A 20,551-nucleotide genomic window follows, 5' to 3' on the forward strand; every position below is an offset into this window, starting at 1 on the left:
GTAAATAAACGCTCAAAGAGAACTTTTAACGTAAACATTTAAGTATTATGACATTATATAAATGTTAACCAGGCATGAAGAGGAAAAATTACGGTACGTTTAGAGAAAACCAAGAAAAACTTTTTGAGAGAAAGTCACAAGTGAGTTTTCATATTTACAATGGCAATACCAATTCTTACTGTAGAATTAGAATACACAAGCAAAAGTGTGGTCGTATCGTTAGTTAAATTCTAAAAAGAAAAAATATCTGTATATAAAGAGAACCGCAGCAATAGCTTGATTAGATAAACCAATACCCCAGAGTCCTTGAAGTGTCACCAATTTGCTTATTCGCGACAATCAAGTCGTCACTTGGCAATTGAACGATTACCGACGATTGTCCGAGGTGACATCCTGTCGGACGGGAGTCGTGTCGCTATGACCCGCCGAGTGTAGACCAAGCACGTGAGCCGTAAGACATGAAAATGTTCTCGATAATCCTGCTCGTCGTCACAGGTAATTTTATCAATTATATATTACTGTTTACTGTTTGGTTCACATTAGGAACAAATGTCACAATTTAAAAAATCGTTTGCCGGCTTTCTGGTACTGCTTCCAACTCTTGCCTCGATGGTCTAAGGCCACAGATCCACAGGGGCTTAAACCTTGGATCTCTCCTACGTTTAACCCCAGGTCGGGCCGATATTTTTTTGGGTTTTTCTGTTGAAACATTCTAAGTAACAGCCCGGAGTCAGTAAGTTGGAAATCTGTACATTCGCGCGCCTCAAACCTAAAACCTAAAGTCCTAGGCCTGAACTTTTTCCTTTCGCATCTGGTTTGCCGTCCAGTCGGATTATGAGAGTGATGGCGGAAAAGAGAGTGCACCACACACACATTTGTTCATTATAATATGTCTTGCGTATTTATCTAATCTCTCTTGAGAGGACGGGAATGATTCTAAGATGCTTTGCGAGGTCGTGCATAGAAGTACTAAGGATTGATATAATGCGTCTGTTTATCTTAAATTAAACTGGATCTCTACAATCCCACCCAACTAAGAGATAAAATTGCCGGTGACCGGAGTCACCTTTGGCATTTTTATAATTTGTTGTCTGGATACTGTATTTTTTTATTAGTCATCATTCAAGAAAGAGCCTAGATAGATGGTTTTAACACGCAAATCTAAACCAGATATTGCGGTTTCAAGCCCAGGCAGATTCAAATTTAACCATTAAATTTTATTTATTTAATATCTTTATTTATTTATGCTTTTTTGCACCAACACTTAATAATAGATTATATCTAAGAATTAACATTTAAAAGTTGCATGAATGCAACAGGCGGCCATATCGCTAAAACAGCGATCTCTTCCAGGCAACCTTTGTTTTCATGTTAAATTGAAGTTAATTATGTTTTGTTGTTAACCTTTAGAAAATAAATATATTGCATGTTCATTTTTGTAATCAATATGTTGTGTAGAAATATATTTTTTTATGTTTTTAAATTATGTGTCTTGTGGCTTGCTGGAAAGGCTAATGAAAAATATCGTCACTAGACACCTTTGGAGACATTTACACCTAAAGCTGCCTAAAAAGTGGAAGAGACTACGGATACATTATACATTTGAATATTACTTGTGCTCCGAAAACAATGCAAAGAAATCTGAATGTGTCGAAAAAATATATAATATTATAACCTACGTTTGTTTTCACTGACCTACAATTGTGCTGGGTGACAATATTTCCAAAACCTTCCCTAAAGAGGAAGGGAAGGAAAATAATAATAAAAACTTTAATAATACATCGATTTAACATTGTAATGGTCACAATTTAATTCCAGAATTACTTTTCCAGTAATGACAGCATTCGCAAAAACATTTACAGTTTGATATAGTGAAGCTTAAACTGTAAATTTGATATTAATACTATTTGTTGCAACGCAGCCGACATCAAAACCATAGAGTATTTAGTGCAGCTAAGGTGCTCTGAAAATTATACTACAGGTCATATTATTTTGACGTTTATGCTGAAGCGGGACTTTAGATTTTTATGTCATACTGTTTTTTTTTAATTTGTCTTATTGTTGTAAAAAATACTCACGTTCGAATAACGAACTTATGATAAGATTGACAGATTTTCAGGTCCTTTATTCATAAATGAACTACGAAGGTATCACAATGTTTGTAGCAAATTAAGATCCATACTGGTCTATCTGTATGTTTAGCGAAACTCGTAAATATTTATTGAATGTAGTGCAGCGTGTATGTTTATATTAATTTGAAGTATGGAACAGACATCGAAAGCCAAAACGCCCGTTACTTCCTCTAAAACTAAAACTGAGTCAGTACTCGTGTACAATTTCCGGATGATCTCATTTTCGAAACATTTGCAGATCTACATCGGAGCGATAAAATTATTTCTTGGAAACATATTATTTTGCAATATACACACGCAACGTTGCGTATAAAGTATACGTGAATATTAATTTTTAAGCGGTGAATTTTCTTTTCAGCGAGTTTTATTCCAGTGTAAGATATTCATAGGGCTGATAATTTTTTTTTTAACTGATTAGAGCCTGAAGTAACATTGTCTGTATGTATTAATTAATTCAGAATATCCCTAATTTGTTGATAAACAAAAATTAAAAAAAATCGGTATATATAAAAATCGATGCTTCAATTTGAATCACTTGCAACTTATTAGTATTACGTTAACGCAAAAGCATGAACGACAGGACAGGGCAAACTTTTTTGTATACCTATCTACTCTATAAAAGCATCGCGGGTATAAAATTAGTAAACTATATGTTTATATTATTAGTATATGAGCGTATAAAGTTGATTTAGATTATAAACCAGAATTCTATTTTTAAATTCTTTTAAACGACCAAATCTAGGGTTCCGCTCGGCCTGCATTCGCGGCTTAATAAACTAAGTACCTTGACATTGATTGTCGCAGCATGTAGCACGGACGATACGAGTCATGTCTATACTAATACCATAAATGCGAAAGTAATTCTGTCTGTGAGCTCTTCACGCTTAAACCGCTGAACCGATTTAGATGAAATTTGGAATGGAGATAGTTTGAGTTCCGGGGAAGGACATATGCTACTTTTTTTAAGTCACCCCTCGAAGGGGATAAAATGAAGGTTGACGGTTTGTGTGCGTTTTATAAATTTCGCGAGCTGCAAATATTTGACGACGCGATGTGAACTTGCCAATGCGAATTAAAATTGTTATATTGCATAAAAAGTTACATGACTGAATGCATGAATTAATGCATTAGTTTAAATATTAAATCACATAAAGTGATAATTAAGTCTGAATATCAATCGAATTATTATATGTATAGGTTTTAAGTTTCAATAAGGATCATATAATAGGGTATTATTAAAACTAATTCCATATCAAATAGATTCGTAGATTATACGAGAAACCGGACAAAACAAAACGTACCAACATTCTTATAATTTATCTCTCTCATTATTATTAAAACTCATTAAAATATTTTTTTTGGATAGTATTAATTAACATACTTGTAGCCCCGCTTTAAGCATAATAAGCGCCCGTGCGAGTAGTATTTTGGCGATCTCCCCTCTCCCCAAAAAACGAAAATTTTAAGTGCTTTTTTCACGTCTCACTCTCACAATCAAAATCGAAATATATACTTTATTCGAGTAGGCTTCTACAAGCACTTTTGAATGGTAATTTTACAAAATATATTAAGTGAAACTACCACCGGTTCGTAATGTAGTATTCTACCCAGAAGAACCGGCAAGAAACTCAGTAGTTACTCATTATACACATACTCAACATTTAAAGTACAAAGTTATGTTAGTCAAATACAATTATAATATATGTATATAATATATTCTGCCTGAAAGTCCACGCCTTTCTATCATCTATATAATAACTAAACAAACAACATAAAACAAAAAATATTTACAAACTTACCAAGACGATCGCTAAAAAAAACTACTCGAGCAAAATCTTAAATGTAATTGAATTATCACCCCAGAAAAATAGTTGATTATGATATATGGAATCCAATATGCTCAATGATAACAGACATCGTGTAATGTCTGTGATAGCAAATCTAAACGATTCAAGTCAATTAAAACGCTTATAGGCCAATTTATATCTCAATAAGTAAAACAGTGACCTATTTAAACGTGGCTACCCATTAAAAACGCCATTTCGTCTTCAAAGTAAATTTAGTATCAGATATCTGAATAAATAAGTCAAGCGCTATTTACTTGCCTCAACCTAGATCGGCGGTTCTTCCTTTCGTCTAGAAATAAAAATAATTATACTAAACTAGTACGGGCGTGCGACCTCGCGAGGAGATGTCCTCTTTATTATGTGCTTGCAATGCTCTATCTTAATATATTGCTACATATACAATAAACTGTTAGGAATTACTTTTAAATAATTGATAGCAAATAAATATAATTATAATATAAAGTGATATTTGTTGAAGGTGCCTTAAAGTTTGCAAATTTTAATCGTTTTTTTTTTATATATAAGTATACAATATTTTTGGCTTTTATATATTATTTCCAAAGTCCATTAATCTATCTATTAAAAATAGAACTAAAAATACTAGTTGGTTTTCAGTCTTAGACATTTTAGGACATTAGAAATTCTATATAAAATGAATATGTCAATTCTAAATTCACAATATAGTTAAAATAAACAACAGTATATATATAACTGTTGAAATATAAAAAAATATATTTATGTTATGTATAAATTATTATTTTAACATTTCTACTGTATTTGATTTTTATTTTTAACAAAATGACACAACTAGCGCAGTGGCGCTAGTGAGCGACAGTTGTAAGAACTATTATAAAATGTTCAATATAGTCTCTATAATCTGTTGCATTAAGTTAGAGAATTGACTTTCAACGTCAAAACACAATACACCGAATAACTATTTAGTTTCACAATTTGCGAATTAAAAAATCATTTTTTGATATCAACTCTCGACACTGTCGAACAATTATAATTATGTAAGTATATTTAATAAACGACATTGACCTTGTGTTTTTATCAACACATAATACTAATGTTACAACTAAATAATATCAGCTGATTTGTGTATGACATGAGTGTACGACAATGGTCAATGACGTATCAAATATGGCGTGTCAAGTGTGAGTCGTGTCTTGATGTAATAATGTTGCCAGTAAAAAATATTAATTGTTATATTAAAAATGAGCGTGAAATAAATTTTAATCGATAATCTTTTTTTTATTTCCTTGTTTTAGCTTCCTTGGCGTTTGGTGAGGAAGAAGTTATGAAGAATTTAACAACAGTAACATGGGCTCACGCAGTGAACAACAAGACATACCTTGAAGCAGCTCTGGCAAGTTAGTACAAATATTAATTTGATTAATATATTTGTTTTTTTTTTTTATATATTTTTATTTGGGGTAACGTAGTACTTGTCTGTTTTTCATAACAATTATATTTAATTTGTCAAAAGTATTAAAAAAATCGTTTCCTCGGTAAATATATTAAATCGTTAATCTATAAAAATATACATATTATATAACATATATTACACATATGTATATATTTTCAAATAGCGCCATCTATCGGTACCAGGTTGTAACATGCGCCAATATACAAGCTTAATATAAAAAATTACCTCTTTATTATATTAACCCGTTATTATTTACCGTTACATCAATACTAAAACTATTAATGTTTAAGTAACTCTGTCTGTCTGTTGCTCTTTGACGACCAAACCGTTGCACCGAATTTGATAAAATTTGAAAAATGAAGCAAACTTGTACTCCAAGGAATTACATAGAGCTGAAGACTCTAAAACGCGAATAACACTGCGGGCAACAGCTATTTTAAAAATAAAACGTTTCGAACAAATTTAAAAAATAATACCAATTCATTTTTCTCATACTAAAATCTATACTCTGAAATACCGTCACGATGTGTGTGGTTTTAACTTCAATAACAATAAAAGGACAAACAGCCAGACGGACGGATTCCGAAGCTAGTTCTTGGAATCACTTTAATTAGTGCTGCTGTCATAACAAAGTCTTTATTACGTAAATAAGATGGAATCCCGTAGTGAGTTTAATATTCTTGTAATACCAGTTGTTGCGACTGGCGTATATAAATTTCATTTGATTCAATAGTTTATTAATTGTTTTTTTTTTCTTTCTTCTGAACCAAAACCGAATGAAATATAAAATTTCACTTCTAATGCGAGTAAATTGCAGACACGCCTTTTTTTAATAAGTTATTTATATAGTAGGTACATAGATTTTTTTTAGCTTTTTCAGGCCGACTCTTCAAAAATATTGTACATTAAAATTTAAGGTGGTATCTGTGTGTCTGTCTATTTATTATTATGGACCGAGTCAAAAACAAAGAAAATAATATGGTATTTTGTAAATAAACAAAATCCTGACATTGGACTATATTCGGGACGCAAATAAGAAAAAGGATTTTTTTAGTATGTCAAATGAATGTCCGACTATGACGTGATCGATTTTTTATTTTATAAACATGACGGATCTTGTTATGTAAATACTGGTTGAGCTTTTAAATATGCTATTTCTCTGTTTTTTACACTCATAGGATAAAATACAAAATAAAATTTCATTTTTAATAGTATTACTCAATTATAAAACAAAAAAATCAGTTGCACTCAAATTATTGAGGAATACATAAAATGTAATGCAAAAAAAAAAAAAATTAAATAAATCAACTTGCAATTGTTCTAAAATTGGATATTTTATCTGTAATTGGAATGAGCACATGTCAAAACTAGGATCAGTTAATCACCAATAAAAAAAATAAAATTAAAGACTTATTAAAAAACCATTCAACTTAAATTGGTCTGCGAAATGTTCCGACCTAAAATTCACGATGCTATAAGCTGTTATAGTAGGCAGAGATATAAATTAAAGAGTTTCACGTTAAAATTTACTGCACCAATCTCGTGGGCCTTAGTTATACAGCCTTTCTTAATAAATGATCTAACGAGCTTTCAAATCAGACTGGTAAAACCTGAGATATTCTACCGACAAAAAGTAATACTTAGAATCGAGGGTATTGTTGTGTTCCGATTTAAAGCGTGAGTCAGGTAGTGTAACTACAGCCACGGGGGATATAACATCGTGGTCTCCAAGATCGGTATCGCATTGGCGATGTAGCTTTAGGATTTTTTTACAATGCCAATGTATATACGATTAAAAAAAAATGTATTTACTAAGTGCAAAGTGTAATGATAATAAAATGAATGATTGTATTCAAGGTGAAGTATCAATGCTGGAAGCGGATATCGTCCTGGGCCATCTGAATGGTAAGGATGGTCCTCCGCTACCCATCATGGCGCACCCTCCTGCAACGACCTCCGACCTCAGCCTAGCTGACTTCCTGACGGGCGTCGCCCAGTACAACAACGTGAATGCGAAACAGAAAGGCGTGAAGCTAGATTTTAAGAGCATCGAAGCCTTTGAGAAATCCCAAGAAATAATAGCGCCGTTCAGTAAACCGGAGGTGAGATCACTGTTCAATTTACTTCACGCACATACAATACACATACGACTATATAGTATATATATATATATATGACTTATATTTTATGTCCGTAAGTGTGTGTTTATTTATACAAAGCACAATTAAATTGTTTGTTTTTCTGTGTGTTAGTATAAAATTTGGTTTAATATAAAAAGTCTTCGACAACTTAAGTTTGAATCTAAGATCTTGGCATCGACAGTGTTTTAAGCTAGTCAATAGTCTAGCCATTAATATATTAAATCATAATTTGTCAAGAATAAAAGAAAAAAAAGAGTTTTTTATATGTAATCATTTTTATTGCCTCATACAACTTATATGGCTTCTGGAGAGGTGGAACTACTACAATACTACTAAAACATTACCTACTCAGTAGTCGGTCACAACTAGTACCGAGACCTAAAGCCGTATAGTGTAAATATGTCTATAAAGGCATATCTCATATATCCACATAGTGTGCCTGTTTACTTATATATTAAGAAATTAATAAAATATTATGAGGCATCTCAAACCATGTTACATAATTATACATTTGTTTGCAATTATAAACTTATTTTATAGTTTAGTTGACAGATATCTAGACTTTATCTATATTTTCAATTGTTGCAATTGCGGAGGATACATTGACAGACGCTTAACAACAAATTAAATATTTTTTTTAATTTTATATGTCCGCCCAATGAATCTAATTGATGTGTCGCTTTCCTGCAATCTGTAGGAGATATTTCGTGAAAGGGACGGAAGTGTGTAACAGGATGCCGAACAAACGCGCGCTACATGATTTGACCAATGAGCGCGCGCGGTGCTAGTGTGGCCGTTGGATACAATCCATTTTCTTAGAGAATATAATTTTTGTATTACTCATTACCAAGTTGATATGTATATTTATGCGATCCCATTTGATCTGTGCAGCTCGTTTCCCGACCTATGGTATAAAAATATAAAGTAAACTATTTAATAATATCTTAGTTTAGTTTTAAATGTCTGCTGAAACTATGTTGTGCATCATGGCGAATGATTCACAGCACGTTTTATCGTGATCAGTTGTCGATACTGTCGATATCTGTGACAAACTTGTTTGATAGAAATTCGGAACACGCAAATTGCAAATAAACAGGTGATTACGATCGAATAGTCATGCTAAATTTGAAAGAAAGGAAAACTGTCGTAGGACACAATTTTGACTTCATTTTGACATATATTAAGTAAAATAATAGATACGTAATTAATACAATATATTAACATATTAACATATGATCATTCTATAAATATTTTTATTAAATTAGTGTTAAAAAAATACACTTGGGCTTTGCGCAAGCCCATCTTACGTACAACCCATTCATCAGATATTTTACGACCCAACAGCAGTAACCAATATTGTTCAGTTACGGTTTGAAGGGTGAGTGAGCCAGTGTATCTACAGGCAAAGGGGACATAACATCTTAGTTCCCATGGTTGGTGGCACGTTGGCGATGTTTATGGGAAAAAGTGATCATTTAGCATTGGATGGCCCATATGCTCCCTCACCTATGACCTATTTTATAGATAAAAATAATACATATACTATGAGCAACCTTGTCACGGTTGAAATGCTCACACTTATTTCTAAGCCCGGTTTTCGTTCGCCGAGTGTCTACAGTGTAATGTACGATAAGAGACTTCATTCCAAAAATAAAAGAACACGGAGAGCAAAAATGCTGCAGACATAAATAACAAGAAGTATTTTTAATAGAAATGTCAACATCGTAACTCATAATTCATGTAGCTTAATCATGTTTCAACTTGTAAATTATTCATGACTCATCGGAACAAATAAGCCAATTAAGCTGTAATTGCTTTGAACACATTTAGGCAATTAAAATCAGCTCATAGTTAAACTAACAAAGATGACACGACTTTGAGGAAGTCGTTGTAAGGAAAAATGAATCTAATTGCTTTTAATATAAGTGCAATAGATTGAGCCCTTCCGTATTCGATATAATAGACAATAGACATTTTGTTATTGTATTAGGGTTTATTTTCGATTGAATCGTATTATATATATAAATAAATTGTGACGAAACGTGTGAATTATGCATTTTAAACGGCTCCCCCTGTGCCGGCTTCATATAGTTATTACTGTCAATAAAAACGGGAGTCGGGCATAAACACAAAGACCCAGTTTTTTATCGTGCGTTCTCAATTATATTTTTTTAGAGACGGATTTAGATGCATCTTAGAAAAATATTTTTTTCGTTAATTTGGTCTTTATGTGGAACAATGAAGATGTGCTTATTTATTTTAAGAGAAATAGACGTGTTAAAGTATTGTATGCGGGTCATGCGAAGCAATTACCGGTCGTCTAAATTATACTAAAAATATTTTAACAAACACATTTCTGTTTAAATTGTAAAAAAATTGTGTAAATTAATAAAAAATGCTGTCCTCCTCGCTTTTGGTCCATTGTCCAGTGTCCATTCTCACGGAAGACTGACCAAGTCGTCGGACTCATGTAGCACTATCTGTTCCCTCAACTCAACGAAACTCAACTAATGATAGGAAGGTAAATTCGACACGAACTTTAAAAGTTCATCCGCAGAAGAAACGGCTTTACACCCGAGGCACTTGTTTAAACAAGCCGCTGCTTAGAATTTATCGACCAAACACCTAATATATTTTGTGAGCTAGTGTAATTATAGACTCAACTTGCAAGGGACGTAACATCTTATTTACCGTGACTGGTCGTGCGTTGACGATGTAAGAAGTTATTTGTAAATTCCTCTCGATGTCATGTCCGAATGTTTATGTCCGAAGATGGCTACATATAAATAAAATCAGGCGGCTCATTTGCTCGATAGCCTTACTAGAATAAGTGAAATAGCTACCCCGGTTCCACTTTACGTCATATATCAGGGAATACGTGAAAAAGTTTCGCAAGATTACGACGCAAGAAAATGCGTAATTTCTATGTGTCCATGTGCTTTATAATGCCATCTTTATCGTTATCAAAAATCTTTATTACAATATTTTACGATCGTATTACGCGGTGAGTTTTAATTTTGTTCTTTGCAGAGTAGCGCCACTGATTTTTTTTTTCCAAGCTTTTATTTTTATTTATTTATTACGATAAAATGTTATTATTGCGATAAATTGATATTTTGTTGATATTTTGCCCGCACTTTTGGTGCGAGTAAGAATAATATAGAAGAATGTTACATTTTATATTATCAATGTTGAAAAATTTATATTTTTATAATTTAAAACAGGTCACATTCCCACTCTGGTTGAACGCTGACATCCTCCCCGGTCCAATCAAAGCGACAACTAAGCCAGTGGATCCAGCCAAATTCATCCAACTGGCTGCAAAGCATCCCAGGGCCGTTTTGTCAATCGGATGGACAACGAATTACGGTGGTAACATCACAGAGGGCGAGTACAGTCGCGATCAGATCGGTGCAATGCTAAGACTGGTTAATGAACATCATGTTAACCAGACTGTCTCATTTCCGGTAAGCGTAATTGTGATGAAAAGTGTTTCTGTATTAATATGTCATTAAACATCTAATTAAAGATAGTGATCAGCTGATTTGCAACATCATTTCACTAAAGCACACACACACACACACACACAAATAGAGAAACAAAGGGCGTATTTACGTCTTACATACATAGTATGAATGGACTGATAAACCAATCAACTGAGTGGTACCACATATTAGGATTAAATTGTATCGCTATCTTGCAAAGTCGCAAAACATGTTCCAAAATGTTCATTGAATATTAATATTTTTTAAGTATGAAAAAATTAATATTTTACTAGGTAGTTTATATTTTTTATATCCCTGCTATCCTTATTCTAACACCAAAATACCAATGTAACTACATGCATAAGAGACACAACATATTAGATTCCAAGTTCGATGGCCACTAACCATCAGTTGGTCCATTTGCTAGTGTTCCTAAATTTTAAAATATACATTTTTAAAATGAATAGGTTGTACTTTGTATCATAACGATTTTGCTTAAATCTTTCTAATTGTGATTACCAGGTCCGTGCTGGTTTAGCTTCGAACAGTCAACCAGTTCTATTAGACCTATTGCGAGAGACGTCGTCCCTCAACTCATCGATGACGGTCTGGTCCAGTGAGGGTGACAATGTGGAAGTGGACCGACTGCGGGCTCTCATCCTAACCGTGGGCCTGGAGCGGACCTACCTCGATGTACCCCACGAGCTAGCCGCTAAACTGCATCTACCACCCCCCAATACTAATGCTAAGCATTAAAAATATTCTTCTATATTATTTATGGTCTCTTGAGGGTCTTATATTTTTAATTTATAAATATTATTAAATGATTTTGTGTTTATTATTTCAATACCATTATTTATTTTATTGTCTGTCCGAAAATTTTTACCTACTCGTCATTTTTTATAATAATATAGATTGAGTGTCAGCCTTTAAAGGTACCACTGTTGGGCAATGGCCTCCGTTCTCGAGGAGAAGGCTCGGAGCATTATCCACCACTCTGGTAAGTGCTGAAAAATGAGACACTTCAAACAATGAACGACCTCATGTCGTTGTCCAAGAAAAAACGGTCAAGAAATATCAAGATAAAATAGCATAGCAAAGCATAATAAAGAAAAAAAAAATAAAAGTTTTTACACACAATCATACTTGTGAAATTTAAAAACCGATTGCCTTCTTCGAGATCCGATTTCATTCTTACAGTACTGCTATTATAATGCATGTTGCATATTATTTTAGCCTTCCATGATCATGTTCTACAGTGAGTTTCGAGTTTAAGAGAATAGTTCCACAGTTTGCAAATAATAATCCATCTTTGACTCGTGCGGTGTTAGTTTAATGCCGCGGTTAGTTTCATTAGCATTCCAATAAATATCACAGCTGAGTCTACGATCAATGACAATTGCTTGAACGATTCCGACGTCACGTGGACGCCATATGTTCCCGGGTCGACATACTTTCTACCAACTTTCTCCTGCATTTCACTAGACTTTAAACATCATAGAGATAAGGCTTAAAATCGCTCGTATGTTTAAAATTTAAAATGGTATCATTCCCGGCAGACAAGGCGTTTTGTTTAAATTCCCATTTATATTTACGTTTTCTTATAATTCTATAGCAAACATAATGACCCAAACCCATATATCAAGAAAGATACTAATTAATCATTGACACCATAACGATAATATTTATTTGCAAATAATTAATCTTCTCGAAGGTCATCAGTGTAATTAAGTTCACATCTGATCCTTTAAATTATATAAAACGAAATCACTCTTTACGTCTGTCTGTTTAAACTTATAAACTATACGGATATCGCCATAATTTAGATGATTTCTTCAGGAAGGTTAGATTTAGAGATTCATTCAAGCTAAATTTAGTTTAAATAATTTTATTTTTATTTTATTTGTTTGCTTCTGTGTAAGTAGTCTTAATATTTTAACGGAGTTCATTGGATTCGACTTGACTCTACCTCATTAGACGAAGGATCAGTTTGTGTAATATTATACTTTTAGTGTTACCGTCTCTTCGCCATAACTAGAGACATTATTAAAAAATATATTTACGAACGTATGTCTATATTTAATATATGTTTTTCTCGTAATTGTGAGCTACATATTACTAGTTCCAGTAACAACCATAGCTTATGCTCGTATGGGTGTTACCATACTAAACAGGGTCCATAATAACTTTTTGTTGAACACTTACACGCTTTTTCAACATGATCCCAGAAAACATTTCAAATTATTCAATTGTAAAATAAAAATATAATTGTTTGTGTTTTAAATAATAAAACAAAATAATAACTTTTTATATGACACCACTACTTCGGAATATATCGATCGCCACCAGGCCATTTTAAATATAAGTTGAGTCTTCTCAGTTCTGAGGTGTTTCTATCTGAACCACTGGTAAATCTTAGACGATGAAAAAATAAGTGTTTCTATACTAAATAAAGATTTTGATATGACTTTGAATTTATATAAACTTTTATTATCGCTTTGTGTCACAGGTGTGGTTGCGACTTTACAAATGAAAGTGCGTTCGTACTGTATGTGCCCTTAATAATATACTTCTTAGAACACATCGTGATACAATTAGAATTATACCGTATTGGATGCAATTTGTTTGAAACATGAACACTGAACTTATTGTAATCGTCATTTAAAGCTTGTATTTATTACTTTTTTCTCTGTAAGTATTTGATAAGACACTCACTTATATGTCCGACACTTAACAAGACCTGTATATATATTAATTTTATAATAACAAATAAGTATTCTTTATATAAGGCAAAGACAGAATTTTTTTGGACCAACCCAAGATTTAAGGAACTGTCTAATCAGTTTAAATGTTAAGTAAATCTTAAGGTAATTCTAGTGATAACTTCTCAAATTCAAACTTCAATAATATTCTAAAGTTTTCTACTCAACATCTTGTATGTTGTATTTAATTAAGGTTATATTTACCATAATGTTTTATTTCTAGAAAAACGCCTACCTTCCATTGTAGGGTTTTGGGCGATTTTGTGGCACTTGTCACGGATCTTTATCCGACTTATGCAGTTAACTTCGTGATGTTTTCTTTCACCGTATGAGATCAATGCAAAGTATGGAGTTATACATACAAATTATTTACGAGAAAATGTGCTTACCAAATTTTATATCTCGAATTTCACTGGGTTATTTTTGCTCCTGTAATATTTACTCGGCTCAATAGTTATTTAAGTAAAAAATATTGCAAGAAAGAAATATTACACAGATTCTGTCGGCTCTGTTCACGCTTCGTCATTTGTCAAACGTTACGTAATCAGTTGAATATATAAAAACGATTTGTCGGACCGTCTGTCAATCAAACAAAATTAATTAGTCGACTTCAGAGCGGAGACCGAACATCTGGGCGACTGAAAGTGTTACATAATAAAATTCTTGTTTCTGAAGGCTAGTTGTCGCACGCGACGTCCGCTTCTTAATTCCCGAATAAAGATTTTTATATTATCAGTTTTCAGTGTAAAAAGTTATTTAGAGATTGAGATTTTCTGACGAGCGATTTTTATTTGAAGGTCGAAGTTAGGCAGATGATTGTTTTATGCTGTTATCCTCAGGAAGCGCGCCATTGGACGAAATACCTGGTCAAATGTCAGATGAGCGCCTCGTATGTCTTACTTCAGATAGCCCTGAGTTTGATACCTTGAAGCTATCGTATATACTCTTGAACCCTTCCCTCGTCGATCTATGAGCAGAGCGAAATACAATATTCCAGTGGTAGACTCCGAATCGGAACAGTTATCGTTTTGATTCTATTCCATATAATTGTCTTCCATATACTGTTTGAAAGCATAAATATCATTTTATAATATTAGGAAACAGACAAAAATATATGTACAGATAGGGTGAGCTGGCAAGATCGGTAACGGGGTAAGATCATACCTATCGAATATCCGACTGAATCTAACCCCAAGTCACTATAATATTTTTGTACAAACAAACACAATCGCAATATAATTTTATATGATAAACTTCTGTTCCAGAATAGCTTATACTCGGAAAAATTGTTGTTTTTATATGTGACATTTGATGAAAGCTTGGCAGATACTATGGTTCTTAATATAATACCTACATATGTTATATTTGAACTAAGAGTTGACTGGAAGAAAACAGTTTAATCAATGTATTGAAAACATATTAATTTCAGTTATATTCGAATATACTCTTAAATAAATAAATAAATATTGGACAACATCACATACATTACTCTGATCCCAATGTAAGTAGCTAAAACACTTGGGTTAAGGAAAATCAGAAGTAACGACGGTACCACAAACACCCAGACCCAAGACAACATAGAAAACTAATGAACTTCCTCTACATCGACTCGGCCGGGAATCGAACCCGGGACCTCGGAGTGGCGTTCCCCTGAAAACCGGTGTACAAATTTTGCTAAGTCGCGCCGTGTGGTTTGTGATAAATTCGCTGTGATTTCTACCAATATCTCACCAACTTTCCCTTAATAAATAAAACGATGACGGTATAAAGTCCCAGGAGTTGGCGCTTATCTAGCTCAAAACCTAAGCATAATTCACGCCATAATCACAGGAACTTCGTGCATATGCCGCGAAAGCTGCACTGTTATTTTATCTACATAAACGAATATAATGACCATACGGACCGCTAAGGCGCAGACACATAACTTTGTGTATACATTATATGACGGTATGTGCCGTCTTGCCTAAGAGACTAGCCCGAGTGACTTGCGAACAAGTATTCGTATCGTGAAATCGTACCTTTGCGATAAGAAATCGATAGTTTTTCCAACTTGGGCTACTGCTCACATTGGCTCAGAACTAGCACGTTGAAAGCCTGTAAGGACAACAGTCAGCCGTGCCATTCGAAAGTCTTACAACCAATGGAAAAAAAGTGCTCGAATATATTAGAAACATAAGTTAAGTAATTTTCTCTATGTCTAAATCTCAATTTTTTTTATTAGATGCTTGAGTTGTCTGTGGTAATAATCAGTATATGGTATAAATAGTAACTAAAAAAGACTAAGAACTTAATAGTTATAATTATACAGAATAAAGACCACGGCTTGAAAAGTATAGGGTTCTCTTGGTAACCCTTTGGATGCAGAAGGCAGAAGATAAATCGGCGTGGCGCCAAATCGGACAGGCTCTCCACTGTCGATAATATCATAGTCCTGGGCCAAAAACATATGTTCTTGAAAAAACTTCATAATAATTTAGGTTATGTTGATTTGATTTAAATTTAAAAATAATTACGTATCATTTGAAGTTATTTTAGTTATTATATGAAATTAAAAGGTTATATAATATATCAAATTAAAATATTATCCTAGCGCTTTATTTCTATGTCAAGGAAGAAGTATCGTTCACTATTAAGAGTCATTTTTCAAATTTTATTGCACACTTGTTAGGTCAAATTAGAAGGATCGTTTAGACATATGTCCTGGAAGAACCGGTGACACGTTGGGTTAAAATAATGTCTCATTCATAAGGTCACAATTATTATCACATAAATTAAATGGTGTTGCAAATAACGCAATTAAAAGTTACAAAATTAATTCATATACAAATGTGTCAAGTAAAGAATTGCCAAGTGTCAGTAAAAAATCTGATGTTTGAATAAGGAGTAGTTCATTTGAGTAGCCTGGTAGGATATGCTCTAAATGCTTCTCAAACTGTAAAGTATGGAATTGCCTAACAATAGGATTTTACGGGGAGTTAATTTTGTTTATGAAGCAAATAATATATTGAATTTAACTAATAGTATTTTAATAAATTCAAACACAGTTCAATTAGATTTAAATACTTTTATTTTAAAAATATAGATTTAAATGGCACAATTATGCAAGTCGTACACTTAATAACAGTTCATTTCAAGATCACCCCCTTTTTTACTACCTCCCGTCACATCAAAATGTGTCCGCTCATCCAATCGGTCAGCCGATTGTGATTGGCCGCTTTTTTAACCAGTCAATCACGATGCAACAGTGTTACCATCTCTAAATCAGAATAAAATAAATAAAAATCATCTCAGTATTAATTGGACAATTAATACTATAAGTTAAATTCAATTGCGTACAAACGCTTGAGATATAAGTGGAATGTATTAAGATGACTAAAAAGGCAAGTGTTACCTCTTTGGAAGACACTTTCTTCTTGGGAGCGTTCCCTTGGTCTTCACTTGCTTGTTTTTTATATTTCTCGTTATATTTGAGGACATATTGTATGTATTCGTACTTATTGTATGTAGTGTGTATTTCGATTATATACTTATATGGTAATTGTATTGATAATATAACTTATTTATTTAAATATAATTTGAGTATTCTATATTTAAATTTATTTATTAGTTCCAGTTCTCCATATTCTATGAGCTAACCTAACCCACACCGTTGGTTGCCTGGAAGTGATCCCTATGTAGCGATAAGGTCGCCAAAATTGTACGCTTATTTTATTAAGGCTGGCATCTATGTTGTATTTTTTTTTAAGTAGTTAATTAAATTATTACTTAATTGTATTTGATGAAAGTAACTTTTGATATTCTTGCCAGTTTGTTTTTCTCGTTAGAATCTATATTTCGAACCGATGGTAGTTTTACAATGATGATTCATAAACGCTTTTATGATCCTACTTGATTAATATCAGGAATATATTGATATTGACAGGATAACAAAACGAATTAAATGATATTTAAATGTCAAAAATCGTTTTGGAGATATTTTCTTTCTTTTTCTATAGAATTAACTAATTGGACTGTTTAAACAAGATCGACTTAAGCAATGCACATTTTCCTGTACCCTAACTGCTGTTAATTAAGATATCACACTTCAAGAAGCGAATCTAAATTAGAATTGTGCAAACAATGCGAATTGAATTGAAGCTGTCACAGCACAATAATGCTGGTCGCCCGAGGTCAAAGGGTATATTTCTAGACAGGACCCAAGAATGTCTAGGCAATAAATACCTCGGGACTTAGCTCACGCGTCATATTAATCTATGTTTAAATGGAGGCGCGCGTTGCTGTTTATTTAAGCGATTGTTTTTTTGTAGACTTCGTTTGTAAACATTTGATTGTTCCCGAGTTTGTTTGTTGAATTTGTTGAATCGATTTCTCATTTTGGGAAAATCGTGATTTATCATCAAAAAGACAATGGAATTATTATGAGAATTGTTTGTATATTGTTATTGTAAAAATGGACTAAATTAATGTTTAGAATATATAATAAATCATCTCATACTATTAAACAAACTCAGATAAAGCCAGGGACAAAAGTATTTGATTTTATTCATACTTTTTAAAACCATTTTTCTATGAAAAACTTCAGTTTTATATATGAAACACAAAATACTATATTGTATAAAAAAAGAAAACATTTATAAATCATAATGGTTTTTACGAAACATTTAGTTTTTTTTTTTTAAAGTAGACACTGGTTTCAATTTAATCAGCCAAATATTATAAACAAACAAACAATAATACATATCTATAAATAAATGGGATAACGTTGGTGCAATGAATAATGCGAATTTTACGCATGTTTAGAGCACGTTTCTTGGGAAAACAGTAAATTGTATTTTAGAGGAAGCCGTTTTGAATGTAGGGCGTTTGTAAATACAGAATGTTAATACGAGCACAGATTATACAATGAAATACATTTTATTGTCTTTTACATAAGAGAATCATACATTCGTATAAATAGGAACATTAGAACTATGTATGTTATGAAACCCCAATGGAATTATATCTTTACTCATTTTTTTTTTTATTATTTAGATAGGCGGAAGAAAATGGTCCACCTGATGGTAAATGGTCACCATCGCGCAAGACAATGGCGCTGTGAGAAATATTAACCATTCCTTACATCGCTAATGCACCACCAACTTTAGGACCTAAGATATTCCTTGTGCCTGTGTTTACACTGGCACACTCACCCTCTTGCCGGAACACCACAATACTGAGTACTTCTGAGAATATCTGATGAATGAGACCTTCCCAGACAGACTTACACAAAGCCCTACCCACAAGTAAAATATCGGTGTAAGATACTATAACACACCGTTTGTTAATGTATTTTTTGAGGAAGTATTTCTAGTACCATCTAATTTCAACTAACCGCATGACAAAAACCGCAACTAATCCGGAACACAAGACTTGGAGTGATGTTTGACTGTAGAGAAGATAATCACTGCCGATTTGCACTCAGACATACAAAGAATTAAAAAAAGGCCCCAGTGCCTATTTTAATAAAATGTATAGTATGCGAAGGTCTTTACAATATTCATGTAGTTTGATATCCATGATATTTAATACATTACTAGTGAGTTAAATATTTATATAAACATTTTGCATTATGAAAACAGTTTTTTTCCTGGACATAAAAATTAGGTTAAAATGTTACATAAATATACTAATATTATAAATACAAAGGTAACTCTATCTGTTTGTTGCTCTTTCGCTGCCAAACCACCGAATCGAATTTGATAAAATTTGGTATTAAGCAAGTCAGGGCCCTCAGAAATGAACACCGAATCCAATGGTTTTCTTATATTAGAGATCGCGTGCCTCTTATTATTAAGAAGGAAGTAGTATTGGTCTCTAAATGCCTCACTACTGGACATGAACAACCTCTTTTCTAAAAAAAAAAGAATTTTGTACCAATGGACGAAAATAGTGACGATATTATAATATTTTTTAAGGTCCACTCATATTTATTCGGCATTTTTTAATAAAACTTTATTTGATGACATTTTCTTAAAAAAACGTGATAAATCGCAAATTAAATAAGTCTTGTTTTAAATTTAATTTCTCACCAATTACGCTCCGTACATTTAAGATGTTATCTGAAAACGAGAAATGAAGTCGAAGTATTGAAGTTAAAAATAAAAACGATTTAGTTCCCGACAAAAGTTCGGCGAACTCTGACATTCGACGCGGGCCGAACTTGACTCTATAATATTTATGTGTCGTAATTTTTTGTACCTTTTCGCACTCGTTTATTATTTTAAGGCCTTGTGGATAGACGGACGAATTTTTAGGTAAATGGTCTCTAGTACAAAGATCTCAAAGATAGTTTGAAACTACTCATAGAGCACCTGAAATGTAAATTAGTGGTTACACACGACTACACGTTGACAAGCAGGTATCATTATGGATTCCTTCACCGCTGAATACGAGATGGTTCGACTATCACGTTGGTATAAACGCTAGATAAAACGGCTCCTGGTCCAGGATTCAAACGCCAGGTCGGTCTGATAAAAAAATATTGGATTTTTCGGCCTAAAAGTTCTCAATGGTACCCTGGAAACTGGTATGTGGAATCGTGTATAGTCCCGTGCTTTGGAAAGTACGTAAAGCCGTTAATCCTTCACTTGAAATCTTTCCTTTCGTGTCGGTTTTGCCGTCCGATCTGAGAATGATTGTGAGGATACAGAGAGTTCATCTGTGTTTGGGCTTATACTTGTAATCTATAACATGTCCTGCATAATTGTCTGGTCACC

The 20,551-nt window shown here is 33.0% G+C and overlaps 1 protein-coding gene across 2 annotated transcripts; it reads left to right on the forward strand.

Moving 5' to 3' along the window:
- The first annotated feature begins 245 nt into the window (after positions 1-245).
- On the forward strand, positions 246-11,862 carry LOC113395958 (protein FAM151B). 2 transcript variants are annotated; one of them, XM_026633705.2, is made up of 5 exons: positions 246-495; positions 5,251-5,352; positions 7,266-7,510; positions 10,774-11,016; positions 11,557-11,862. In XM_026633705.2, exons 1-5 carry the CDS (start codon positions 459-461, stop codon positions 11,788-11,790), a joined length of 861 nt encoding a protein of 286 aa, XP_026489490.1. In that variant the 5' UTR covers positions 246-458; the 3' UTR covers positions 11,791-11,862. The 2 variants fall into 2 exon arrangements, with proteins under 2 accessions (XP_026489490.1, XP_026489491.1); XM_026633706.2 differs by lacking the exon at positions 246-495 and adding an exon at positions 4,890-4,992.
- The last annotated feature ends 8,689 nt before the right edge of the window (positions 11,863-20,551 follow it).

Source organism: Vanessa tameamea, chromosome 10 (genome assembly GCF_037043105.1).
Source record: "Vanessa tameamea isolate UH-Manoa-2023 chromosome 10, ilVanTame1 primary haplotype, whole genome shotgun sequence".
In the NCBI taxonomy this organism is placed as follows: Eukaryota; Metazoa; Arthropoda; class Insecta; order Lepidoptera; family Nymphalidae; genus Vanessa; species Vanessa tameamea.

Coding starts and splice junctions, on each gene's coding strand:
- LOC113395958 (XM_026633705.2), top strand. CDS start 459: ATGAAAATGTTCTCGATAATCCTGCTCGTCGTCACAG. Junction 5,353..7,265: donor CCTTGAAGCAGCTCTGGCAA/GTTAGTACAAAT, acceptor ATTGTATTCAAG/GTGAAGTATCAATGCTGGAA. Junction 11,017..11,556: donor ACCAGACTGTCTCATTTCCG/GTAAGCGTAATT, acceptor TGTGATTACCAG/GTCCGTGCTGGTTTAGCTTC.